The 26,639-nt window shown below is 55.3% G+C and overlaps 1 protein-coding gene across 2 annotated transcripts; it reads right to left on the bottom strand.

Moving 5' to 3' along the window:
* Positions 1 to 1,113: 1,113 nt before the first annotated feature.
* EPS8L1 (EPS8 like 1) lies at positions 1,114 to 12,655 on the bottom strand. Of its 2 annotated transcripts, XM_058530281.1 has the most exons (20): positions 12,448 to 12,653; positions 11,890 to 11,937; positions 10,596 to 10,636; positions 10,133 to 10,191; positions 9,385 to 9,546; positions 8,926 to 9,075; positions 8,336 to 8,418; positions 7,656 to 7,917; positions 7,265 to 7,391; positions 6,979 to 7,067; positions 6,812 to 6,886; positions 6,563 to 6,711; positions 5,230 to 5,371; positions 5,108 to 5,136; positions 3,019 to 3,151; positions 2,799 to 2,930; positions 2,472 to 2,592; positions 2,114 to 2,288; positions 1,604 to 1,736; positions 1,114 to 1,516 (listed from the first exon to the last, which is right to left on the bottom strand). In XM_058530281.1, the coding sequence occupies exons 2-20, from the start codon at positions 11,907 to 11,909 to the stop codon at positions 1,430 to 1,432; spliced, it is 2,169 nt and encodes a 722-aa protein (XP_058386264.1). In that variant the 5' UTR covers positions 11,910 to 11,937; positions 12,448 to 12,653; the 3' UTR covers positions 1,114 to 1,429. The 2 variants fall into 2 exon arrangements, with proteins under 2 accessions (XP_058386264.1, XP_058386265.1); XM_058530282.1 differs by lacking the exons at positions 3,019 to 3,151; positions 5,108 to 5,136 and having other exon boundaries at positions 12,448 to 12,655.
* Positions 12,656 to 26,639: the final 13,984 nt, after the last annotated feature.

Raw genomic sequence — 26,639 nt, 5'->3', positions numbered from 1 at the left:
GAGCAGGGGCTAGGGACGAGTTGAGGTGGGAAGGAGTCCTGGAGAGCTCATGTGTCCTGGTGGCAGAGGGAAACCGAGGCAGGAGGGGGGCCAAGTGGGGACTGAGAACCAGAGCTCCTGCCGGCCCACGGCTGCGTCTCTGATCCCGTCTGGTTTTGGAGGTCGCCCTGTGGTTCAGGTAGAAGCCGAGCTCCAGGGGGAGAGGCTGGTGGGAATTCTGGCGAGGGAGCTTGGCACTGGGCGTTCTGGGGAAGCAGAAGGAGCCACGGAGGAAGAGGAAAGGGCGTTCTTCCCAAAGCTGGAGGAACATCCAGTCTCAAGGAGGGTGGGTCCCAGAGGAAACCAGTCCTGAACCAGCCGGATCATGGGAAAAAGTTACCAGGTGGCCAGAGGGGAAAGGAGCTGGTTTGGGGGTGGGAGGGGTGTGTGATGGGGGGTGGCGCAGGGGTAGGAAGCTTCCACTTAGGCTGTCGTCTCACAGGATGAAGAGTGGCCCGGAAGCCTGTGGCACGTTTGGGAGGCAGCCAGTTCTGCATGGCTGGACCCCTGGCAGGAGGTGGGGGACAAAGTGGAGAAGGGGATGCTGGGATACTAACCTGGGGGATGAGGGCAGGCTTCCCCAGAGTGGGTGTTTGAGTTGGACCGGGAAGGCTGAATAGGAGTTCACCAGGCAGAGAATCTCTGTTCCAGCCAGCAGAAGCCAGCAAATGCAAAACCCCAGTGGTTGAAGGGGTTTGGGAGTGTTTAGAAAAGGGCAGGTCCAGAACGCATGGCAGAATGAAGAGGTAAGAGATAGGAGAGGTGGGTAGGGACCAAACCACTCAGGGCTGCAGAGCTAAGAGGGCCATGGAGAGCCAGGGAAGGATTTTGATCAGGGTGTGGGCTGGGATCTTGAGCGTTCAGAAGATCCCTCTAGAGTGAACTGGAGGACAGACAGGAGGCCGGGAGGAAGCCTGGGCCCCAGGAAGGGAGAGAAGGATTCAGAGAAAGAAAGCAAAGAAGGTGGGGACATCTCCTAGATTCCTTTCCCACTATGAGGTTGTAGCTGGGGCGAGGGCAGGTGCCTGGGCCCCCTGGTAGCCGGGTAGAGAAGGGACAACAGTTGACACCGCCTGGTAAGAAGAGGCTGTTTATAGACTGGGCAGCATATCTCCATGCACAGGGCTCCCGAGCGCGCCCTCTCCCGGGGAGCGCCGATGGCGCTTTTTCTAAATTGTCTGCGCCCCGCTGCCCTCCCCGCTCCAGTCCGCGAACGCTCGCTCAGGAGACTCCTGCAAGGACGGGCGAATTTATCCACCGGGCGGGAAGACCAGGGCCGGAACGGGTCGGCGATCCTTCGAGGGGTCTACTTCCATCGGTGGGGGCAGTCTGCAGAGTCCGTGCTCCCACAGGGCTGCCTCGAAACTCGCGGAGAGCCGGGAAGGAAGGGTCAAATGACCTCCGTTTCCATCTCGCCTTCCACCTTCCTCTTTTGCTTCTCCATCACCGCCTGCAGCTCTGACACTTTCTCTTTGTCCTGGAGGGCGGGTGGAAATCAGGACCCTGGTGTCCGAGCCCTCGGCGCGCTCCCGGGTCGGGCCCAGGGACGAGCGTCCCGGCTCACCTCCAGCAGCGCGCGCTGCACCGTGACCTGGCTGTACACTCGCGCCCCCTCCTCGGGGCTCACCGCCCGCAACTCCTCCTTCTGCAGCGAGAAAAGCTGCGCGCCGGTCAGCACGCCCAGCGCCTCCACGGTCCTAGGCCGGGGCAGCGGGGGCGCGGTCAGGCCTGCCGGCCAATCACAGCTCAAGGCCCCCAGCCCCACCAATCACTTCACGCTCGTCTAGCCGTTGTCCAATCAGCAGCATTCTAACTCGAGCGGGGGTGGGACGCTGCTGAAGTCTCCTGAATTCCCACCCACCAATCAGCGCGCCTTGCGCGGGCGGGGCTGCGCACTACTTTCGGAGGGAGGCGGGACTACGCTGGAGGCTCCAATCGGAGTCCGAGAAAACATGCCAATCATAGCCTGCCATTCATTCTGCAACCAGACGGACCCTCGCTTTGGGCCAATCAGAACGCTCTGCCTCTAGCGCCCATATTTCGGGGCCCTCGAGCCCGCACCCGCCACACTCACCCGGAGCTAAAGCCTTTGGCCTGCAGCCAGGCGCGGACCTCCGAGGCGTCCGAGCGCGGGCTGAGCTGCGGCTCCGGGGCGCGGGGGCCCGGGGCTGCGCGGCTGGGGCCGGAGCGGCCCTGGGCCAGGCGCGCCTGCAGCTCCTCGTTGACACTGAGCATCTGGGAGAATTTGTCTGCAGGCGGGAAACCGGGAGGGAGGGCGGACTCAGGGCGCAGGGTCCTGGGGCCAGAGGATCGGGGACCTCCAGGGTCCTCTGATGAGTTGGGAGTCCACTTACTCTTTCTGCGCCTCGGTTTCCCCGCCTGGAAAGCGAGGACAAGGACTGCTCCTTCCAGGGGTTGCCCCCACCACTCACCTTTCTCTCTGGGGTCCAAGTTGTTGAGGCTGTCGCAGCTGTCCCAGCGGGGCCGAGCCGGGGCAGGAGCCGGGGCAGGAGCCAGGGCCGGGGCCGGTGGAGGAGGGGGAATGCTATTTTCCTAGAGGACCGAGAGGAGCACCTGGATCAGAGAGAGGACTCAGAGTCCAAGCCCCTTCTTCTGGAGATAAATTTCTGAACCTTCGCGACCTCCTCTGCCGGTGCCCGTGACCATGATACCTGATCCCCGCACCACTCGTTCCCAGGACCCAGAATCTGGCCCCCAACCCCTCTTCCCTCAAGACCCGGGAGTCTGCCCCGGCTCACCAGGCTGCGGGCAGGGCTTTGGCTGCGGCTCCCCGGCGGCCCGGGGTGGGGCGTCAGGATATTATAGGGTACATATCCCTCCTTCCCCCAGGGGTCCCGAACCTTCCACCACTTGCGCCTGTCATCTAGGACCTGGGGGAGGTAAACGGGGAGGGTTCAGAGCCTATGTCTGCAGCTAGGGCTGGATCCACTCCAGCCCCCAGGCCCCCACTCCTCTAACCTCCAACACGTCCCGCTGCTTGACGGATAGCTCGTTGCTGTTGCGGGCCTGGAAGTCATAGTTACATAGGACCCACTTCCCCGCCGGCTCTGGCTCCGGCTGGGGCTCAGCTTCTGGCTCCGGGTCTTGGTGACTGAGGAGAAGGGGGAGGGTTGGGGATAAGGAGACAGCCAGCTGCATTGCTCTGGGCTGTAGGGTTTTGGTGTGAGCTGGGGTTAGAGCCAAGCAGGGGTCAAGGCAGGGGGCCGGGTTAATCCTGTTAACAGAGTTTTGAAATTGGAATACCAGCTTGAATACATTGTGCTCCTTACCTACCTGGCACCGTGTGGTAAGCACATGATATGGGTACTAGCACCACTTCCCTTTTATAGATAAGAACATTCAGGCTCAGAGAAAATCACTTGCCCCAGATCACACAGCTAGAGACAGCTGCTATTTATTGACCATTTACTATGTACTGGGCTCATGCATAATGATCACCACAGTCATAACAAAGACTATAGCACTTACTTATATGCCAGACACTGTTCAAAGTCTGTTCCATATATTAGCTGATTTGATTCTCAAGACAACTCTTGGTAAAACCATGAATTGGGACCTCTCATTCTCTTCCTCTCCCCAGAGACCCTATTATTATCTCTATTTTGCAGGTGAGGAAGTGGAGGAACAGTGATGTAAAGAGACACGGTGATGTAAAGGTCACAGAGCGAGAGAGGCGTACCCAGACTGGGAGCCAGGCAGGTTGGCCCCAGAGTCCATGTCCCATGTCCTGAGTAATTCTGCTCTATTGTGCATGCTGCTGGGTGTGAATCTGAGCTCTGCCACCACCTGGAGCCCTTAACTGCTAGCCTGCACAACCTCACAGACTTCTCACTCTTCTGAGAAGGGATTATTATTATTCCCATCTTCCCTGCAAGGTACTTGAGGCGCAGAGGAGACTTAAAAGCTGAGGGTGTCAAGTCCAAGATTCAGAAGCACAGGGGCTGGGGGAGGGGGTTCTGCAAGACCAGGCAGCTGAGGGGAGAGGGAGAGTGGGATTTTGGCTCTGACCCCCCAGTAAGAGGGACCCCAGCCCGGATCAGGCCTACCTGTGCAAGGGAGAGGGGGTGTCTTCAGGGCCGCGGCGCCCCCTGTGTGGGGCTGGCAGCTCCCAGCACGCTGTCCCTGCTGAGACCCTCTGCCCAGGCACTCACCCAGACTCCCTTTCCATTCCTCAAGCCTGGCTGCTTTGCTTTCTTCTCATCCCATGCGGCCTCCCTCCCATCTGCCCTGACTTGCCCAAGGGCCCTAGAGTCCTGGCCTCTCTAGCCCCTTCCTGCCCTAGGACCCAAGAGTCTGCACCCCCATTGCTTGGTGGAACCCTAAACTTGGATCCCCAGTTCTTTCCTTCCCCAGAGACCCAGGAGCCCAGGTCTCAAGCTTTAATTTCCTGGCCGTTTTAACCTCTAAAGGCTCCCAGTCTGACACCCCGCAGGAACTGAGACAATTGCTTTAAAGCCTTGGGAAAGTGAGGGTCCAGCCTCCCAGCCTTTACCTCTCTCGGGAGTCCAGAGATATTACCACTTCCTAATTTTCCCAGAAAGCTGCCCCTCCACCCTGGAAGGCCCAAGCCTGCTTCTCCGGGTCTCCAAGGTCCCAGCACCAGACTTGAGCTCTTCTTCAAAGCTCAGATGTCCAATTCCCCAGCCTCTTCCCTCCAACACCCAGGGCTCTGGCCTCGTAGGGACCCAGGCAGGGAGCTTCCCAGGCCCTGGGAAACCAAACTGCCTTCTTCCAGCCCTTTGGGGACCCAGGGGTCCAACCTCTTAACTTTACCCACTCCCAGCACCCTCCTCCCATGGAAGCCTGGTATGTGGGCCTCCAGTCCCCTCCTCCCTTGGACCCAGAAGTCTGGGCCCCGCCCCCTCCCTCCCTACTCCTCCCCCCTCTCCCAACCCCGGCCCCGCCTCCTCACCACCTCACCCACCTTCGAAGAGCCGGGAAGATAGAAGGAAAGAGACAAGAAAAAGGGGGGCGGAGTTAGCGCTGGGAGCCCCCAGAACGCACCCCTCCTGGACCCCACCTGCCCTGCCCTGGGGCCGACACTCACCCATTGACAGCGACCTGGGGGGCGCTTTGCTGCAGGAGATAAGAGGGCAGCAAGTCAGGTGGGGCTGGCCCCGCTACGTCGCCTGGGGAAGCCTGCTGCTCCCATCGAGGACCTAGCCTCACCTGCCGGCGCCGCCGCTCGTGCTGTAACTGTTTCTCTACCGGCTCCTCCCAGGCGCGGCCCTGCGGGTCGGTGGCCGGCGGCTCCCAGCCGCTGTAGAAGTCAGGGCTGTATGGGGGTCCCTCCTCCAGGGGCAGCTCCAGCCTGCGACCAAGGACCGGGCCGAGGGCTCAGGGATGCTGGTCCGGTCGCCTACTTAGCCTTAGCTTCACTAAGTTCTCCCCTTTCTTCTAAGCTTCGCCCCTTTCTGCCAAGCCCCGCCCCTGCCTCTAAGCTCCACCCATGATATCAATTATATTTCTAATTACACTGATTCCACCCTAATACCTCTAAATCCGACCTCTGATTCCAAACAGGGTTTCTAGCCACACGCATACCTCCCTGGTTCTGCTCCTTCGCCCTTGAAGCGCTCAGCCTCCAAGCGCACAGACTTCACCCGCTTTCCAAACCCACAGGCCAAACCTTTCATAAGCCCCTACCCGTCCACCTAAGCCCCGCGCCCTTCCTGTGGCCCCGCTCTGTTTCCCTAAGCCCCGCCTTTTGTTCCAGTTCGAGAGTCTGGTTCAGTCTTAAACCTCTCCTTCATGCTAATTTCTGACTTTTCTTCCAATCGGATGCTGGCATTTGTTCCAAGTCCCACCCGCTCTTCACTGGCCACACCCTCCCAGCTAAGCCCCGCCTCCAACCCCCCCCAGTCCCACCTTCTTTTCCAATCACCAAGCCCCTGCCTTCCAGACCCGCCCCAATTGCCACGCCCCTACCTCCCAGCCCCGCCCTCCAGTTACCACGCCCCTGTCATCCAGGCCCGCCTAATCACCACGCCCCTGCCTTTAGCCCCGCCCCTCCAATCCCCACGCCCCCTACCTCCCAGCCCCGCCCTTCATTTACCACGCCCCTGCCTTCCAGGCCCGCCCCCAATTACCACGCCCCTGCCTCTAGCCCCGCCCCTCCAACCCCACGCCCCCTACCTCCCAGCCCCGCCCTCCAGTTACCACGCCCCTGCCTCCCAGCCCCGCCCTCCAGTTACCACGCCCCTGTCATCCAGGCCCGCCTAATCACCACGCCCCTGCCTTTAGCCCCGCCCCTCCAATCCCCACGCCCCCTACCTCCCAGCCCCGCCCTTCATTTACCACGCCCCTGCCTTCCAGGCCCGCCCCCAATTACCACGCCCCTGCCTCTAGCCCCGCCCCTCCAACCCCACGCCCCCTACCTCCCAGCCCCGCCCTCCAGTTACCACGCCCCTGCCTCCCAGCCCCGCCCTCCAGTTACCACGCCCCTGCCTCCCAGCCCCGCCCTCCAGTTACCACGCCCCTGCCTCCCAGCCACGCCCCTCACCCCGGGCGGGTCCACCAGTCCCCCAGCGAGGTCCAGAGCGCGTTTTCTCGTGGGGTGACATTGTCCCGCAGCAGCGCCACGGCGTCGCACGTCAGGTGCGGCCGTCGCACGCCGCTCGCGAACTGGGGGCCGCCTGTCGTGTCCACAATCTGCCAGGGGAGTAGGAGTGGGCACGCCGTCAGACCTCCTAGAAGTCGAACCCCGATTCCTCCTGCTGCAGGGGCAGACCTGAGGGCCCGGTAGTCTGACCATTTGCAGAGGTCCGAACAGGAAGTGCAGCAGCTCTGGGGAGGAGGGGTTGGCGATGTTGCCGCGCAGCCGGGCCTGCGGAGCAGCGGGGTGCTGGTATCAGCACTCGGACCAGTTGGGTTCGCGCCCCCCTGCCCCCTGACGCCCCGGGCTGGGCGCGTCCTCACCAGCAGGCTGAAGGCGTACTTGATTTTCTGAAGCACGTCGATGTACTCGGCCTCCGAGGGCGGCTTGGCCCGCAGGGTCAGGAGGCCCTCTATGGGTAGGGGAGGCAGGCATGGGGATGGGGGACACAGGGACAGCGGCAGACAGGGTCAGAGGGAGAGGTAGAGACCCGGTGAGACCGCGATGGGGAGTCAAAACTGGCAGGGGGGCTAGGGGAGACCATAGGGATTGGGAGGACATTGCGGAGTGACCGTGGATGTGCAGGATCCCACTCTTGGGGCCCCTCACCCCCGGCCTCCCGGCGCCGGGTCCTGCGGCCGCGCTCGCGGTGTTCCAGAACTCGGGCAGCTTCCGCAGCCTTCTGCAGCCTCGAGACGAAGCTCTCCACGTCGTCGAACACGTGGTTTAGGATGTCCTGGGGGACAGAGCAGGGGGGACCCCTGAGACCCTCCCGGATCCTCATCAACCCGGTCAAAACCCTCAAGCCAAGAGCGCAGAGACACCCTCCCAGGCCAAGCCACGCCCTGTGATGCGCGGCCCTGTCCCCATATTTCAGCCACGGCCGGCCACACCCCCCACCAGAAGTCTGACCACGCCCCAAAGCCAAGCCCCTCTTCCCCCCTGTAGGATTCCACCCCTACAGCCGGTCCCTCCCCTCCCCTCCCCCCACCCCGCTCACCACTTCCCGCTCCGCCTGCAGACCGGCCAGGTCCGGGCCGCGGGGGCCCAGGTCCGGGGAGGCCGGGTCAGCGCCGCTAGAGGTCGCCGCCGGGCCGGGCCTCCGCGCCTCCTCCGCCTCGGGGATGGGCTCCACCTGGGGTCGCCCGCGGCCCGCGGCCGGCTCCACCGTGCTGATCACCGCGCGGATCGACGGGCGGCGCTGCAGGGGCGGGGTCTCCGCGGCGGGATAGGGGCGGCGCTGCAGCTCCTCCTGCGTGGCCCTGCGGAGGGAGAAGGGGAAACTGAGGCTGGGTCCACTGAGGGGGTCCAGCGAGGGGAGAAATTCGGGGCTTAAAACGGAGACACTGTGTGGCCCAAGGGAGTCAAACTCCAGCTCAGAGTGGTAGGGAGAAATCCAAGATATGAGGAGGGGGAGCACTTCTTCAGAGGGAAACTGAGGCCAGACGGAGGAGAAACCGAGGACCAGAAACAGGAAAAGTGGATTCTTGGAGAGGGGGTACACTTGTCTGGGAGGTACACGCGAGACTTGAACCCGGCTTTGTTTGACTCCATTCAAAACCCGTTCTGTTCTAGGCTAGTGGTATCAGCCCATTTCTCGGACGGGGAGATTGAGGCCCAGAGAGGGCCTCCCAGGGACCCTACCCGTCCTTCTCCCCCGTTTCCAGCCCAGCCCCTTACCTGAGCGCCGCCGCCCGGCGCTCCCCGCGGCCGGAGCGGTAGTTGTGCACGGCTCCCTGAATGTCCTCTCGGATCAGCTCCGCCTGCCAATCACGCCGTCAGGCCATGCCCCACGCCGCCCCCTGCCCGCCCCCGGCCAGGACCCCGATGGATTCCTTGGCACGGCCCCAGACCACTCCCAGTCCTCGTTCCCACACTGCGCCCCCGCACGGCCACGCCCTAGACTCACACCCTCGCCCTAAATCTGCCCCTGCCCTAGGCCACACCCCCAGCCACGGAGCCCCCATCCTAGCTCTGGCTGCCCCCAGACCCGCTCTCCTATGTTCTGTGCGAGTCCTTGACCTCCGGCTACATACCACCTTCCCATTCTGTCTCGGCCCTGTGTCTAACCTGTTCTCAAAGCGCCCTCCCTTCTAGAACACGCCCCCTCCACTGGCCCTGACCCTGCCTTGGCCCCAGGCCGCGTCCCTCTTTAGAGGCCCGCACCACTTCGGCGCCAGCTGGGGCTCAATTCCAGTCCTCCCCTCACCCCGGGATCCGCGGGGTCGCAGCCGTGTCCTCGGCGGCGGTCCCCGCGCCCGGCCGCTCACCCCGAGACGCAGGCCCTGGAAGAAGTGCACGTCCGGCTGCGCGCGCTCCGGCTCCTGGCACACGAGCAGCAGCAGCGAGCGGCTCCGGCCGGGCGGCAGCACCGCGTCGCAGCGCACGATGGCGCCCAGCGGGTACGATTCCAGCTCCTCCTGCGGGGTGGGACAGCGGGTAAACTGAGGCCCGGACCCGATGATACTGCTCAACGACCACAGTAGCGCAGTAGTGCAGGCCCTGCGCAGGGCAACCCCACGAGGTTAGGGGTTAGGGATAACACCCCTGTTTAATAGACGAGGCTAATAAGGCTCAAAAAGGGGGTAGGGGTCCCTTGCCAAAGTTCCCAGAGGATGGACGCGCAGGGGCCAAGATTCACACTCTAATCCCTGGCGTCCCAAGGGCCAAGCTCTGCATGCCTCGCCAGCGCGGTCCGGCTGCTCCTGGCCCCCACGTGCCCCTGGCACCTTGGAGGCGGGGTCGAGCAGCGTGACGTGGTCGGGAGACACGCGCAGCAGCATCTCCTGGGCCCAGACGCGGCCCTGGCTGTCCATGAGCGCCAGCTTCCGCGAGGCGTCCTCCACCGTGTGCACGCCATCCTCCTCACCCAGGCAGAACGTCACCAGGTGCTGGCACGGGCCGCAGAGAAAGCAGTGAGTCCCAGGATGAAGCCAGGCGGACTCAGAATCCCCTGGAATCAGCCTTCCAGCCTGCGACTAACCACACCTCCTCCTGGAAGCCTTGCCTGATCACCTGCTCCACCTATCGGCGCCTCCTCCTAGTGCCCTATATTTCTCTCAGCGTAACTAGCACCTAAGTCTGTCTTCCCACCAAGACTGGAGGCTCCTTGAAGGCAGGGAATGGTCTGGATTATATCTAGACCCTTCTAAACTCCTCTACCGTCATTAGAGCTCCTGGCAGCCTTTGCTGGACGAGTCTAACCCCTACTCATCCAGGAACCTTTAATTTGTCCCTGTGGCCCGACCGTCCAGCACAAGAGCTGTTTTGGAGGAAAAGTTGGCAGATTCGAGTGGACTTGAGTTCCTCCACTCAATACCCACGTCAGAGGCAAGGCACAGGAAGTCCATTTTGCAGCTGAGCAAACAGTTTCCCAGGTTGTTTCTGCTTGGAGGCCCAGTTGCTTTCAACCCACCCTCCTGAGGCCCATCTTTCCTTCCATAAAACTCCCTTTGGCAACGTGGACCCCAGACTCACATTGACTGGATACTGGGAAACGTCAGCCATGACCACAGTGGAGTAACGCTTCCTCTGCTCTGCGGAGGGAAGGAGAAGGGGCCCAGGAGTCCAGGCCCCCAGCCCTACTCCCTCAGACCCGGGGGTCCGGGTCCCCTGGCCCCTCCTCCCTCAGACCCCAGGAGTCCAGACTCCCCGGGTCCCCTCCTCCCTCAGACCCGGGAGTCCCGGCCCCCAGCCCCTCCTCCCTCAGACCCGGGAGTCCCGGCCCCCAGCCCCTCCTCCCTCAGACCCCGGGGGTGCGGGACCCCCGGCCCCTCCTCCCTCAGACCTGGGAGTCCCGGCCTCCTGGTCCCCTCCTCCCTCAGACCCTGGGGGTCCGGGCCCTCCTGCCCCTCCTCCCTCAGACCTTGGAGTCCTGGCCCCCAGCCTCTCCTCCCTCAGACCCACTTTCAGCCTGGGATTTCCTTGCCCCTAAGCTCACCATAGATAGACTTGGCACTCGGTTTGGGGGCAGCTTCCGGGCTGGTAAAGGAAGAGAGGGGTGAAAGGGGCTGTGGGAATTGGGGGCAGATCGTAGGGGTTTCGAATGCCAAGCAGAACAGCAGTGACTTCATTGTGAGGGCAATGGGGAGCCATGGAGGATTTCGAGCAGGGGAGGGCAGGGCCAGAGCTGGACTTTAACAAGACAAGTAAAGCGGTGGTACCGGGTGGTGGTGGGGAGAACACAGACCTGGGTTCCAATCCCCTGTCAGCTACTGCCTTGCCACAGACCCTGGGTAGGAGACTTAGTGTCTCCTGCCTCAGTTTCCCTTTCTGTAAGATAGGGGTTAGTGACCCTATAGCCTCCATCTGGTAGGGCTGCTGGGCGAATTCCATGAGATGATGCAGGGAAGTGCTTTGCAGCCTCTATTATCATTATGATCATGAGGCAAAGGGCTTAGCACACAGCAGTTGCTCAATAAATGGGAATTTTTACAATAGCATTCATATTTGGAGTAGATGGAGAGTTATCTTCTTCCCCTCCCACCCCCATGGGTGAGGCTCTTCCCAGCCAAATCCTTCTCTGTCTCCTCCTGCCCTTGACCTCCCCTTCAAGGTTGCCTTCTCCAAGAATTCTTGAGTTCCCATTTCCACAGTAATAACAGAAGCTCAGAGCTCAAGTGGGGTCAGGGATGAGGGATGAGAAACCCTTTCAGTCAAATTTCTTGCTCCTCATCCTGCTCCTGCTGTTCAGATCTCTCCACAATTTGATTACCTCTGGTCTGGGGAACTCACTACCTCCCATCTCCCATGCAGCTATTCCCATCCGTCTCTGTTTGTCCTCTCCCTGCTCACTCCAGGAAACTTGAACCTTCGTTATAAACAGCGCTGATTTTTTAACAGAGGGTCAATATTTAATAATAAGATAACAACAACAATTGTAAGAGCACATTCCCACAGCTGAGCACCTGCTGTTGGTCAGATTCTCTGCTCAATGTGCATTATCCCGTCAAGCTCTCTAAATTGTCCCTGTTTCACAGGGAAGGGACTGAGCTCAAAGATGTGATGGCCTTTGGCCAGGGTCACACCACTGCTGATAGCATCCGAATGTAAACCCAGGTCTGTCTGCTGGGGAGTGGGAGCTCTAACTACAGGCTGGGCAGCGAGGGAGGCAGCTCGGGCATCTTCCTGAGTGTCCAGGCCTGGGCTGCTGTGAAAGCTGCCTGCAGATGTGGGTGAGCGGTGTGGTGGGAGGTGTGCTGGGGCTGCGTGGCCAGGTGGGCAGGGGCACTTACCCGGTGGTGGTGCTGCTCATGGTGCCGAGAAGGAGGAGCTCCTGCCACCTGGGAGCCAGCAAAGACGTGAGGGGCTGACCTGGCCTGTGGGACCTATGATTCCTGGCCTCGGCCCCTCCTCCCCCAGACCCGGGAGTCCAGGCCCCCAGCCCCTCCTCCCCCAGCCCTGGGGGGCCAAGCCCCCCCTCGCCCCTCCTCCCTCAGACCCGGGGATCCAGGCCCCCGGCCCCTCCTCCCCCAGACCCGGAGTCCGGGCCCCCAGCCCCTCCTCCATCAGACCCGGGAATCCGGGCCCCCCGCCCCTCCTCCGCCAGACCTGGGGGTCCAAGACCCCCCGGCCCCTCCATCAGACCGGGGGATCCGGGCCCCCGGCCCCTCCTCCCCCAGACCCGGGAGTCCAGGCCCCCGGCCCCTCCTCCCTCAGACCCGGGAGTCCGGGTCCCGGGCCCCTCCTCCCTCACACCTAGTACGCTGGCCCCCAGGTCCCGCAGGGATCCATGCATTTAGTTGTTCTCCACTTCCCCTCTCTACCCAGGGCTCCCGTCTCACCGCCTTTACCTTCTCAGGGGCCCAGGAGTGCGGGCTCAGCGCTCCTCTTCCCTAAGAACCAAAGGGTTTTGAGCCCAGGTCTCCTCAGAGGACTCTTCGTCCAGTGCCTCAGCCCCTGTGACCCTATACTCTTCCTTTAGCTACTGGAGTCCCGGCTCCCAGCTCTTACCTCTTCAGGACTCAAGAATTTAGGGCTCCCAGCCTTTCCTGCGTCGGGACCCAGGAGTCCTGGCCCCTGCTCCTCCTCCCCACACCCGGGAGTCCCCTCCTGCAGCCCTCCTCGCCGCGACCCAGACCTCTCCCGCGGCCCCCTCACCTGCCCCGTCAGGTGCTGTCAGACGGGAGGCTCGGCTCTCGGCTCTCCTCTTCCTCTCCCTTCCAGACTGCCGGCCCCTCCTTCCTGCTCCCTCCCAGGGCGGCCCGCCTCCGCATACCTGAGCACTCACCTGGCACCAAACGCTGGAGCGGCCCCTGGGCGGGGCTGGCAGAAAGACCCGCGGTGGTGGTGGGGCGGGTGGTGAGCACTGGCTGGGACGGCCTCCGGGGCCGTGATCTCTCCATCATAACAACATTCGAACAATAACAACAACAGTAATTTGATGTCGCACTTCTTCACATGCCAGAATCCAGAATGGAGAGCTCTGTCTTAAATACGCCATTCGAGTTCTCCTAATATCTCCGGAAGCCAGAGGTTTGATTTGCACTGGTTCATGGTCAAAGAGTGGGGTGGTTAATGTGGCAGGGTGGGCTTTGAACCCAGGGCTCTCTCTCTGTCTCCAGGGCCGGCGTCCGCCCCTGCTCTGTGCACACCTCCTGTTCACGGTCCCTTTCTCCGCTGTGCCTTTGGCCCTCACCCCTCCCCTTCCCTCTTCCTTTGGAAATTTCCTTCAGTAATCCCCTATTATGATGATGGCTAGGACTTAACTCACTCAGTGCGTGGGACAACTCCAACAGTTAACAGGTTCCTCAGGCACACAGTCTCCTTTCGAGAACCTCCCCTTTGCCTTGGTCCTTGTGAACCAAATTATACACATAATTTCTTCCCAAAACCCAGTGAGGTGAGCGTTGGGGGTCTCCATTTCACAGGTGAGGAGACTGAGGCGTATAAGGGTTATGAAACTTGCCCCAGGTTCCACATGCAGTGGGTGGTGACAATGTTAGGCTCCAAAGCTCAGACCTGAGAGAGCAGAGCAGGGGACCGACGGACGTGCCCACTCTTAGCCTTTCTGGTTGTGAGAGATCCCCACCTGACTCCTGCCACCATCACCTCTCACCTGGACCACTGCAGTGGCCTCCTGACTGGTCTCCCTGCTCCCTTCCTCCCCTCAGCCTAGGCTCAAAGCAGGGACCCCACAAAAACCTAAGTCAGCTCACGTCTCTCCTATGCTCAAAATCCTTTGGTGGCTCCCCATTTCTCTGGATAAAAGCTGATGTCTATGAGGTCTTAAGGAACATTACTCTAATCTCCTTTCCCCCTCCATCACTCTGTTCCGGCACACTGGCCTTCTTGCTGCTCCTTGAGCACCCAGACCCCATCCTGCCTCAGGGCCTTTGCACTTGCCATTCCGTCTGCCTGGAATGCTCTTCCCGCAGATATCCTCACAGCTTGCTCCCTCACCTCCTTTGCTTGAATGATATCACCCCAGAGAGGCCTGGCTGACCACCCTGCTTAAAATGACAGCACCTCTTACCCTCCCCTCCTTCCTATTCTCTCCCTGCCCCCATTCTTAATTTTTCTCCAGAGCGTCTATCACCTTCTAACACACAAGATTACCTGTTCACTTTGATTATTTTATGTCCCCCCGTCAGAATGTACGCTTCATGAGGGCAAAGACTTGTATACGTTCATTCGCCTGCCCCGTCTGCGGCACACAGTGTAGCGAGTGCTGGAGGAACATGTGTGGAATTAATGAGTGTTTTGCATTTGGTGCGTTCACGTGCATTATTGCTTCGTCACTTCATTCAACACATGTTGACCCCACAGTCTATACGCTGAGTGAGGCTGGAAACCAGAGAGGACACCCTTGTCCTGGACTGATGGGATGAAAGAGTGGAGAGGAAGAGAGACAATCATATGGTGTGACGGCAAAGAGCCCCCGTGGGTGTGGGTTTGAGTCCTTGCTTTGCCACTTATTAATTTTGGTAATACTTATTGTGTGCTCATGTCCTCTTCTGAGTAGATTATATGTGTGTGTGTATAATCCTCACAACATCCTATGAAATGGGTTCACTTATCCCCACTTTACACATGAGGAAATTGAGGCACACACAAGTTAAGCAATTTGTCTACAATCACACAGCCAATAGGTGGCAGAGATGCCTGAATCCAGGTCATACAATTTATTTATTTATTTAATAATTTTATTTATTTATTTTTCCCCCAAAGCCCCAGTAGATAGTTGTATGTCATAGCTGCACATCCCTCTAGTTGCTGCATGTGGGATGAGGCCTCAGCATGGCCGGACAAGTGGTACGTCGGTGCGCACCCGGGATCCGAACCCGGGCCGCCAGCATCAGAGCGCGCGCACTTAACCGCTAAGCCACGGGGCCGGCCCCAGGTCATACAATTTAGACCCTGTATCCTTTGGTGCTACCCTATGGTGCCACCTCGTGACCCCACCCCTTTCTAGCAGTGTGACCCTGGGCAAATTACTTAACCTCTCTGTGCCCCAGTCCCCCAGCTGTAAAATGGAGATCGCAGCGTTGGGAGGATTAAATGAGGTTATGGAGAGATCTTAGCACAGTAGCTGGTAGAGAGGAAGCGCTGGGTGAATGTTAGCAACGAGGGAGATGACAGCCTTCTTTTCCATCTGCGCTAAAATAGAGGACACACAGGGCTCCGCGGAAGCCCAGAAGAGGCTGCTGAGAAAGTCAAGGCGGGCTTCCTGGAGGAGGAGGGGCGGCCAGAGCTGAACCTGAAGGGCGAGTTTGACAGCCCAAGGTGGCCTGGAGGATGAGGAAGGAGCGTTCCAGGCCTTGGAGCTGCCCGAGCTTGGCTGCACCAGCCACGGTGTCACGCACTGCTGGGCGCACTTACATGTGGGCGGGGGCTCTCGAGGGCGCAGCAGGGAGAGGGTCCAGGGTCCTCTGTCTCCAGCCTCTGTCACTCCATGTCCCTGTCACATCCATGCCACAAATGTCGCCTGAGCTCCGCCCTGCCAGGATTGGGGCTGGAGGGAGGGAGCAGACCCCTGACCCTCTGTGAGAGAGACAGGGTCGGGATTGGTACCCCACTGACAGAGGAGAAGATAGAGGCTCGGAGTGGGGAGACCACTAGCCCAAAGTCACAGTGGCCGCGGGCTGTGACACAAAGGCAGATCTGACTGAGCCCACGTGCTTTCTTCCTGTGCGGGTGGAGAAAGTATCCTCATAGAGGCGTTCGGTGGGAATCAGGGCTGGGTCTGGGTCTGAGGGAGGAGGGGCTGGGGGCCCGGACCCCCGGGTCCGAGGGAGGAGGGCAGGGCCCAGCACAGGCGCCCTGGGCCCCACCCTGTGCCGTGCGCGTGCTGGAGGTCCGGAGCCGCAGGTGAGACCGAAACCTGAACCTCCGCCCCAGTTCGGGGGCCCAGGGCCTCCTTCCTCCTTCCCTGGCCGCAAAGGAGGCCCCTCCCTTTCTCCAAACCTCGGCAAGTGGTTCCCAAGCAGCAGCGGAGGCTCCCAGCCCTGCGCAGCCTGACTCACCGAGGCCGGGCGGAGGCAGCGAATCCCCGCCCTGCAGACTCCCCGGGCACCCGGCACGGCACGTAAGAACCCTCTCCCACCCCGTGCCTGCCCACACTGTCGTTAGAGGGTCTTCATTGAGTCAGCTTAGGACCCTGTGGGTCTGGGTTTGCCTCTGTCCCCAAGATGGGATAGCTTAGTCGTTGGGGGACTGGTCTATTTATTCTCTGGGTTGGGGGGGCTCCCAGGAGCCACACCCCAGCATCTAAGCTAAGATCCCCCACGTGTCATATCTGAAACCACCCCATCTCTTCCCTCATCCTCCTCTCCCAATGCATATTCTCCCCCACACCCCCAACCCTAGGATTTGCTGATGAATTCCTAGGACAAGGGGAGAGGTCAAACTCATGGGAAATGCGAGGTATGGCAGGTTGTTGGGGGAGGGTGTAGAAATAAGTCCGGGAGCTGGGTCTCAGGGAGATATATTTACTTACATAGTCGTTAATTTATTCTTTCATTAAAGGGTGCCTCAGACCTAATTTGTGCCTCACTCTTTCCCTCAAGAAGGGAGTCTAACTGGGCAAATAGAACCTGGTGGCACCCACTGTCACAATTCAGAGTGACATGTGTACTAACGGAGGTGGCACAGGGCATTGTGTGTCCTCAAAGGAGGCCCTTATTCCAGCTTTGTGGTGGGTGTGTGAGGCAGTCAAAGAAGCCTTCCCTGCTTAAATGAAAACTGGATGGGGTTCTGAAGGATGAATAGGAGTTCACCAAGGAAGATGCAGCAAGGAATGATATTCTAAGCATGGGCAGTGGCACATGCACAGTCCCGAAGTCAGGTAGTCACAAACACTGTAAGCACCTGCTGTGTGCCAAGCACGTTCTACATGCTGGACAGACGGAACACCTGCCCTTGTGTTATTGTCATCCCAGTGGGTGTGGTGGGAAGGTGGAAGATCAACGGGTAGACACATACATGAATAAGACTTTCAGTTGCTGGTGAGCTCGATGGAGGAAATAAAGGTGAAGAGGTGGAGGATGGAGGGCGTGGTCAGGGATGGCCTCTCTCAGGAGGCGACAACCGAGCTTTGACCTGAATTTTGAGAGTAAGCCAGGAATGCGGAGAGGGTTTCGGGCAGAGGGAATACTTTGTGGAGTCCGGGCGGGCGGGGAAAGGCTGTAGCGGGTGTGGCTGGCCGGAGGAGGTGAGGCTGGAGATCCAGCTGTGAGGACGTGGAGTTGGTGACAGCAATGACAGTAGCAAATGAGAGGGTGGCCAAGTTCCACCTCAAATGGATTTGCCCGAAGCCGGAGTCTCAAGAAGCTCCCAGTCTGGTAGGGGAGGTGACACAAACATGGGCTGCCCTAGGTGTGCGGAATGGAGGTCGCTCGGGCAGCGGGAGCGCCAGGAGTCTTTCCTGAGACCTGAGGGGTGAGGGCAGGCTTCTCCTTGGAGCGCCTCTGAGACAGGCCAGGGCTGGGTGGGGCGGAGCAGCACCAGCGGGGTGGGTCTAGGAACCGGCCTGGCCTGGCCGGAGGAGGAAGGTGGAGGAGGGAGGCTGGTGGTGGAACTGTTTGTTCTCTGGGAGGGATCAAAGGCGGACCAGACCGTCTCCCGAAACTGGAGGGGCCTGGCTCTGAGGCTGGGGTCTGGGCCCAGGGGGCAGTGATGAGAAACGACTCCAGACAGACTTGAGTTTGGATCCTGGGCTGGAGCAAGTGCCTCTCGGTTGATTCTCATTTCTTCCCCTCTAAAACGAGCATAATTCCTAGTACCTGCCGGAAAGGCTGGTGGGAAGCCCAGAGGGGCGAGAAGTGCTCAGCTGATCGATGAAAAATAAATAGACAAAGGAATGAACCAGTAACTAAGTGACCCGGGCGACATGCGGTGACAAGGGATGCCTCTGCAGACAGACAGCTCTGCGATCCAGTGCCTGCTCTGACATCTCAAGCAGCTGACAGCCTCAGTTTCCCCAGCTCGAAGCTTCTGATGACCATTCATTGATTCAAGACATTTATCATTCATTCAATGAATGTTTATTAAGCGTCTACTCTACACAAGCACTGTTCTAGGGACCAATGAACTCAACAGCTCCAAACCTGCCCTCGTGGAGTTTACATTCTGGTGGAAAACAAAATAAAAAAGTAAACGATGTAGGATGTTGGATGGCGAGAATGCCGTGGGGGAACTGAAAGCAGGGAATGGGGCCAGGGAGGGTCCAGCAGGTGTTTTGGGGGTTTTATTGAAAAGTTAGTGTGGTTGGGGGAGGGCCTTGCTGAGAAGGTGATATTTGAGTGAAGACCTGGAGGAGGGGAGGAAATGAGGTGTGGGTACCCCAGGACATTGCACAAGGGCAATGGCTAGTGCAAATGTCCTGGGGTGAGTGTGCTCATGCAGCAAGGCCAGCGTATCTGGAGCAGAGTGGGTGAGGGGAGACATGAAGTCAGAGAGGTAATGGGGGCAGGTCATGGGTTCCTGTAAGGAACTGTAGTCACTGTAAGGATTAGAGAGGCCAAGGGACCTATAGAAGTGCTTTGGTCAAGTTTTCCCTTAAATTGACGTAAAATCAACCATTTTAAAGTGAACAATTCAGTAGCATTTGATACACTCACAGTGTTGTGCAACTATCACCTCCATCTAGTTCCAAAACATTTTAATCATCCCAAAAGGAAACCCTGTACCCATTAGCAGTCACTTCCCATTCCTCCCTCCCCCAGTCCCCAGAAACCACCAATTTGCTTTCTGTCTGTGTGGATATTTCATATAAATGGATCCATACAATATGTGACCTCATAGTATTTTTGAGGTTCATCTATGTTGTATTGATTGAGTGTTGAAATAATTTCAGACTTACAGAAAAGTTGCAAAATGATACAAAGAATTTCCATGTACTATATCAGATTCCCCAGAGGCTAACACACATTTTTTTTTTTCTGAACTGTTTAAGAGTCAGTTGCAGACCTGAAATTGTTTTACCCCTAAAAACTTTAAATGTGTTTCCTGAAAACAGCGTCATTCTCTTACATAACCACGGTTCTCCAGCACTATTATCTGATCTACAGAACTTATTTCTATTTATCCCATTTGTCTTAATGATGTCCTTACAGTGAAACAAAGAGAAAAAAAGCTTTTTTTCTCTCTCTGATGTAGGTCCTGATCCCAGATCACATGTTGCATTTAATTGTCATGCCTCTTTAGTCTCCTTTAATCTGGAACAATTTCTCCATTTTTCTTTCTATCTTGAACTTGACACTTTCAAAGAGTTCAGGGCAGTTCTTTTATAGACTGCCCCTTGGTTTGACTTTCTCTGATGCTTCTCATGATGAATGCTGGTTATACATTTTTGGCAAGAATATCCCAGACCTGACATTGTGTTCTTCTCAGTGCTTTGTATCAGGAGGCACGTGATGTTTGTCCCAATTTTATCACTTGGTTTAGGTGAAGCGGGCCGGGTTTCTCCACTGTAAAGTTACATTTTTTTTCCCTTTGTGCTGAATAAGTGTCTTGTGGAGAGCTACTCTGAGACTGTGTAAATATCCTGTGTGTCATAAAACGTTCACCTCTTAGTTTTGGCATCCATGAATGCCTCTTGCCTGAATCAGTTATGACCAAGATTGTTCCCAAAAGGATCCCCTAAATTCTGTGCGGAGTATGGGCTGGTGGGGAGAACAGGGGGCAGCAGGGAGACCCACAGGGGGCTTTCACACGAATCCAGCGAGAGATGGTAGCAATGGAGATGCTAAGACTGGTCAGATTTTGGATATATTTTGAGGGAAGAGCTGGTGGGTTGTGAGAGAAAAAGAGAAGATGAGGGCAACTCCATGTTTTGGCCTAAGCAATTGGAAGGCTGGAGTTGCCATTTTCTGAGTTGAGGAAGATTGCTGCTGTAACAGAGAGACCCAAATGATTAGTGACTTAAATCAGGTAGAAGTTTATTCCTCGCAGTGGATCTGGGGCCCATTTGGCAGCTCTGTAATCATAAGGGTCCCAGGCTCCTTGCATCTCACTGCTCCACCAAAATATATCTTGATGATGCAAATAATCGGTAACCAAGCTATAGATTAGAATGATAAGGTGATATTTATCTGAGCCAAGCTGAGGACTATCCCAGAAGTGCAGTCTCCATGGGGGAAGAAGGCACTCTGAGGAAGCCTGGTTTACAGCGTGGTTATGTACCGTTTCTGAACAAAGAACATATATCAAGCATGACAGGAATACAATGTTTTTCTCAGAGTCACGAGGAGATGTTTTGCTGCCGTGTAGCACGTACACAGCAGGTCAGCTTGATCCCGGTTCTCTGGGAAGAAAAGCTTATCTTCAAAGAAGTACTGATACTGGTGTGAGAGGAATGGAGACATTCATCCCTATCTTTAAAGAGTACATTCTTGGCTTGGGGAAAATGTTTGGACCAGATGTACAATGCATGTTTGGCGGGCCGTAAGTCAGGCTGCTCTGGGAAAAACAAGTTTTAGGCTGAATCAGGTTTAAACCAGAATGGCTTCCCCATATATCTCAATATGTGAAAACTTATTATTATTTTCATCAGGCTTCCACCTCATGGTCAAAGATGGCTGCACCAGCCCCTGCCATCAGATCTGCCTTCCAGCCAGGAGAAAGGAGAAAAGGGGGAAGTGCCTCTTCCTTTTAACTACACATGTCCCTCCTGCTCACAACCTGTTGGTCAGAACTTAGACACATGGCCACACCTATGTGCAAAGGAGGTCAGGAAATGAGTCTTTATTCTGGATATTCATGCACCCAGCTGTTAACCAGTGGCTGTTAGTATTTTGAGCAAGAAAAGAAGAATATTGGGGAACAACTAGTGAACTTTCCCTAATGAGTGCCTAGTGCTGGAGCTGCCCTTCCTACATCCGTGTGTCCTTCTGTCTACGTCTCAGCTGGAAACAACGTTCCTGAAAGATAGATCTGTTCGTGACCTTCTGTTGCTCATAACTCTTCTGTGGCTCCCTAGTACCCTCTGAATCAAAGCCAAGCTTCTCAGCCTGGCATTTGACACGTAATCTGGCTCCATCTTCCAACCACTCAAGCCTCATTCCTTCCACACCCTCCCACTTCTTTCACTCCCACAACATCTCTTGTGCAATCCTGTCTGCTACTTTTTTCCTAAGCTGGCCCCACAGTCTGGAGCTCCCTTCCTGGCCCGAGGAAATATTGTCTGTCCGTATGGCCGTAATCCACACCACTTTCTGCAGAAAGCTTGCCCAGCCTTCTTACAGAGGGTCCGCCACCTGTCACGAGCTCTCAGAGCTCCCCTCCCTCCCCTCCCTCGTCCTAGCTGGGACGTCAGCTGTTTGCATGGTGCCTGCCCTCCTCCAGGCAAAGTCACTGCCTCCGTCCTTCCCTGTCTTCCTTCCTTCTCACCATCCTTCCCTCCTGTTCACGCTCTGCCCCTCCTCCCTTCTTCCCTCTCTTCCTCCAGTTATGGAGCCGTGCATGTGCCAGTGGTTCCAGTTACTATGGCCGTGTAACAAATTATTTCAAGACCTAGCGGTTTCAGACAAGGACCACGTTTATTTTGCTCACAGATCTGCCATCTGCACAGGGCTTGGTGGAGGCAACTCGTCTCTGCTCCATTTGGTGACAGCGGGGGTGGATTGGAGCTGGGGTGGACTGGAGCTGGTGGCGTCTGGGCTGGAAAGACTCGAAGAGCTGGAGCCTAGAACAGTCAGGGCTTCTCCACATCTTCCTTTTCTCTATGTGGTCTGTCCAGCGTGGTAGCTTCAGGGTAGCTAAGCTTCTTCTCACATGTCAGCTAAGGACTGTCAGGATGCGTGGAGAGAGCGGGGGAGAGGGGGGGGAGAGAGAGAGAGAGAGAGACAGACAGACAGAGAGAGAGAGAGACAGAGAGACAGGAAGAAGGAGGAGGAGGAGGAGGAGAAGGAAGGGGAGATGGAGGAGGAGGGAAGGGGAAAGAGGGAGAGAGAGACAGACAGACAGAGAGAGAGAGAGGTGGAAACTGTATCCTTTTTTATGATCTAGCCTGGGAAGCGACACAGCGTTACTTTGCCGTAACCTGTTGGCTGAGGCAGTTACAAAGACCTGCCCACTTTCAAGGGGAGGGAACACAGACCCCCACATTTCCATGGAGGAGGCTCAATGTCACATTGTAGAAAAATGTTCCTCCTAGAGCCCAAATGTTTGGGTGCCAGCATTATATGATGAGAAGAAGGTGGATTTTGGTGACAGATAGACAGACCTGAGTTCAAATCCCCGTTCTCTCATTTGGATGCATCATCATTATTTAGACAGAGCATGCGTTTCCGAGGCTGGCTTCCCGGCTGTGGGTCCTGGGGCTGCCTCTCACCAGCTGTGAGACCTTAGACAAGCTACTTCACCTCTCTGGGCCTCACTTCCCTTATCTGTGAAATGGCGGATGATGATAACTACGATATCTACCCCAACAGGGCTGCCACAAAGAGGGGATTTGGTAATATACATAAAGAGCCAAGAGAAGTGACCAGCACACGGTAAGTGTGAACTATTGTAACTACTATTATTCACCCCAAGTATTTCTTGAGTTCCTACTGTGTGTCAGAATTCATGCTGGGTGTGGGGGATACAGCAGTGAACAAAGAAGACACAGGACATAGTCCCTGCCCTCATGGGCTCTCGGTTTGGAGAGAGAGAGAGAGAGAGAGAGAAGGTAGGCAGAGGGCACTGTGGGAGAATCTCAGCACCTGGGACAGCACCCAATGCTTATCAGGAATTTATTAACAACATCAACAGTGATAAAGGGGTGCATAACCTACCTGGAGTCCAAAGGGATATTCTAAACACCTTGGGTGTGTCTGGGAATCAAGTGGGAGGTCTTCAGAGGAAGAAATTTGCATGCATGTTTCTCTTTATTTTTTATTTTTTAAATAATTTTATTTATTTATTTTTGCCCCCAAAGCCCCAGTAGATAGTTGTATGTCATAGCTGCACATCCTTCTAGTTGCTGTATGTGGGACGTGGCCCCAGCATGGCCGGAGAAGCGGTGCGTCAGTGCGCGCCCGGGATCCGAACCCGGGCCGTTAGCAGCAGGGCGCGTGCACTTAACTGCTAAGCCACGGGGCTGGCCCTGTTTCTATTTATAATAACATTAACAGCCAGCAGTGTTCTGGCACTTACTGTGGGCTAGGTCCTTGTTCGTCAATTACTTTCTGTCATCCTTCCAAACTCTGTGACAGGGGCCAGCAAACTCCGGTCCACTGCTTGCTTTTGTAAATAAAGTTTTGTTGGAACACAGCTGTGCTCGTTTGCTTGCATAATAATGTCTGTGGCTGCTTTCCTGCTGTAATGGCAGAGTAGGTGCAAGAGGGATCGTTTGGCCTGCAAAGCTGAAATTATTTACTACCTGGCCCTTTGCAGAAAGTGTTTGCTGACCCCTGTCCTAGAGGTAGATATTAGGACCACAGTTTACAGAAGAGGAGAAAAGGGCTCGGAGAGGGAATGCTTTATTCACGGTCAAGAAAACCAGCATCTGAACCTAGCACCCATGTCCATTATTTTTAATTTTTTTCTTAATTTTTATAAAATACATATAACATAAAATTTCTCATTTTAACCATTTTAAGTGTACAGTTCTATGGCATTAAGTACATTCACATTTTTGTGCAACCATCACCACGATCCACCTTCAGAACTCTTTTCATCTTGCACAACTGAAACTCTGTCCCCATTAAACAACAGCTCTCCCCCACCCACCACTGCCCCAGCCCCTGGCAATCACCATTCCGCTTTCTGTCTCTATGAATTTGTCTCCTCTAGGTGCCTCATATAAGTGGAATCATACAGTATTTGCCCTTTTGTGTCTGGCTTATTTCACTTGGTGTAATGACTGCACGGTTCGTCCATGTTGCAGCACGTGTCAGACTTCCCTCCTTTTTTAAGGCTGAATAATATTCCATTGCATGGATATACCATGTTCTGTTTATCCATTCATCTGTCGTTGGACACTTGGGTCACTGTGCCCAAGTTCTTACCACTGCCCTCCACTCCTCATGGGTGATTTCACCTGCACAAGGAGGAAACCACTCTCCAAGAACAATGAGAAAATGCAGATGAACAAAAATCGAAAAACAATAAAATCATCCATCACCCTGCCCAGCAGAGACCCCACACAGAATATTATAGTTTTTTTTTTTTACTCCACAAAATATGCATGTTAGTATATAAACTTAAAAAAAGAGAATCGGTCTGCTTTTTTTTTTTTCTTCTATATTGGTGGTTAATGAATGAACTCATGGATGTTCTTAAACGTGTGAGCCTGATGAAACTGTAGACAGAGTGTGTCCAGAAACATACAGATGAATTAACGTTTACTGTGAGTGTCAGGTGGTCTGTGAGAGCAGGGACCCTGTCTGTCTTGTCGCTGAAATCCCAATGTCTAGCTCAATGCCTGGGACACAGTGGGTGCTCATTAAATAGCCATTGAAAGGAGTGTAGGGGTAGGAAAGGGTAGGGCCACTCTCCTACTGATCAATATCGAGGTTGATTTTATTTGCTTCTAGTGTCTTGCTATTACAGAGACACAGGGCTGTGAGGAACATTTTCCTATGTATGTTTCTTTCCAAATGACCAATTATTCTCTTAGCATAAATTCTTACAAGGGGAATGGCTGGGTCGAATATTTGCACAGGTGGTTTGCCACCTGTTGCTGAATGGCCTTTTAGGAAGGCTGTACCAATTGGCAGTCCTGCCAGCAGGTATGAGTACCTGTTTACTACATCCTTGCCAACACTGGGTATTATCATTGTTTCCATCCTGCCAATCTGATAGGTGAAAAATGTTATATTGTCATTATCGTAATGAGCTCTTCTTCGATTCTCAGTAAGGCTGAGTAGTTTCATGTGTTTGTTGACTTTCTTTCTTTGCAAATTGCCATCGTGCCCTTTGCCTATGCTCCCCTCTTCCTGTTGGGGGAGGGTTGAGCCTTTTTTTTCTTATTGATTTGTAAGAGCTTTTTACATATTAAGGATACTAACTCTTTGTCATTTTGGTGGGTGAGAGGAGCCAGAAGTTGAGAGAGGGGAAGTCACTACTCAAGGTACACATCTAAGAAGCCGTGGAGCAGGAATTTGAAACAAGGTCTCTCTAGATCCATGTCAGGGGTTTTTACCACAGCCTCTATGGCACCTTCCCCTTTCTCAGGCCTTGCCCCCTCCAGGGCCCAAGAGCTCTGAGTTCCTACAATCTCAGAAAAGGGAAAGGCCTCTCTCCAGACCCAGCCGCCCTTGCTACATCCCCAACAGCAAAGCTATTCTTTGGTTTGTTGTGTAGATTAAATACTTGGCACATACTAGGTACTCAATAAATAGTAGCTAGTATTATTGCTTGTTTTAAAATTATTTTCTCTTCAGCCACATCTCTTTCCAGCTGCCTCCCCCTTCAAGCCAACCTCCTACCATCTCAAACATCTGGCACTCCCCAAGCAACTTGTCTCCTGACTCCTAGCCTTTGCATATGCTGTTACCCTGTCAAGTTCTTCCTCTCTCCTTGGTCCACTTGAAGAACTCCTACTCATCTTTCAAAACCCTATTTAGGTTTTCCCTCCTCTGGGAAGTCTTCCCTTACTCCCAGGCTGAGTCTCCAATCGCAGATCCTGGACCCAGCGCTGCTGTGTTCCCTTTGGGTACCCTGTGCCTGGGAGGGCGCACAGAGCTCACAGTTTTCAGGGCATTACAGAAACAAGACACACTTCTCCAAGAAAAAACAAAAAATCACTAGTTTAAAACTGGAAAAGCAGCAAAACCAAAGTGAACACATTTCATTCTATGTCTACAAACAAAACATTACATCAACTTTATTGTCAAAGCCAATATTCAAAAACCTCTTGGGACATTCAGAAACAATTTACCAGTCAGAGATTTCTCACTTCCTAAGAATCCTCAAATATGTCTGTTGATTGCTGACAAACTCGGTCCAATTGTAAATCAAATGAGTTCCTTGTGGTCAAATAATTTCCAAAACAAAACGATAAAAATCTTTTCAGTGTTTTTTTCTTTTTAGTCAGCTTTACTGCAGTATAATTTACATGCAATGAAATTCACTACTTTTAAGTGAACACGCTGGAGAGATCTGACAACTGTATGTAGTCACATATATAACCACCAGTATGAAGATAGAGACTATTTCCAAAACCTCCGCAAGTTCCTTTTGCAGTGATCCCTTCCCCTGCCACCTCTGCCCTGGCACCCAGTGACCTTCATTCTTTCACTATCTTTTTTCCTTTCCTAGAATGTCACTTAACTGGAATCATACAGCATGCGGTCTTTTGCATCTGGCTTCTCTCACTCAGAATAATGCTTTTGTGGTTCACCCATATTGTCTCAACTATCAGTATTTTGTTCCTTTTTATTAAGTAATGGTCCATTGTATGAGTTTACTATAATTTATTTATCCATTCAGCTGTTGATGGACATTTGGGTTGTTTCCACCTTTTGGGTATTATGAGTGGGAGGGATTGAATTGTCTTTCTCCCCTCCCCCAACAAGTTTCTCCCCTCCCCCCCAATTTGTTGAAGTCCTAGCCAGCA

The sequence above is a fragment of the Diceros bicornis genome, chromosome 34 (assembly GCF_020826845.1).
Source record: "Diceros bicornis minor isolate mBicDic1 chromosome 34, mDicBic1.mat.cur, whole genome shotgun sequence".
In the NCBI taxonomy this organism is placed as follows: Eukaryota; Metazoa; Chordata; class Mammalia; order Perissodactyla; family Rhinocerotidae; genus Diceros; species Diceros bicornis.
The sequence above is the reverse complement of the archived record's forward strand: the minus strand, read 5'-3'. Positions and strand labels throughout refer to the sequence as shown.

What these genes read in the sequence shown, in the direction of transcription:
- EPS8L1 (XM_058530281.1), bottom strand. Translation starts at nt 11,909, where the DNA reads ATGAGCAGCACCACCACCGG. An exon ending in ATGAGCAGCACCACCACCGG is followed by an intron (nt 10,637 to 11,889) that starts GTAAGTGCCCCT and finishes TTCCTTTACCAG; the next exon opens with CCCGGAAGCTGCCCCCAAAC. An exon ending in TGCAGCGCGCGCTGCTGGAG is followed by an intron (nt 1,517 to 1,603) that starts GTGAGCCGGGAC and finishes CCCGCCCTCCAG; the next exon opens with GACAAAGAGAAAGTGTCAGA.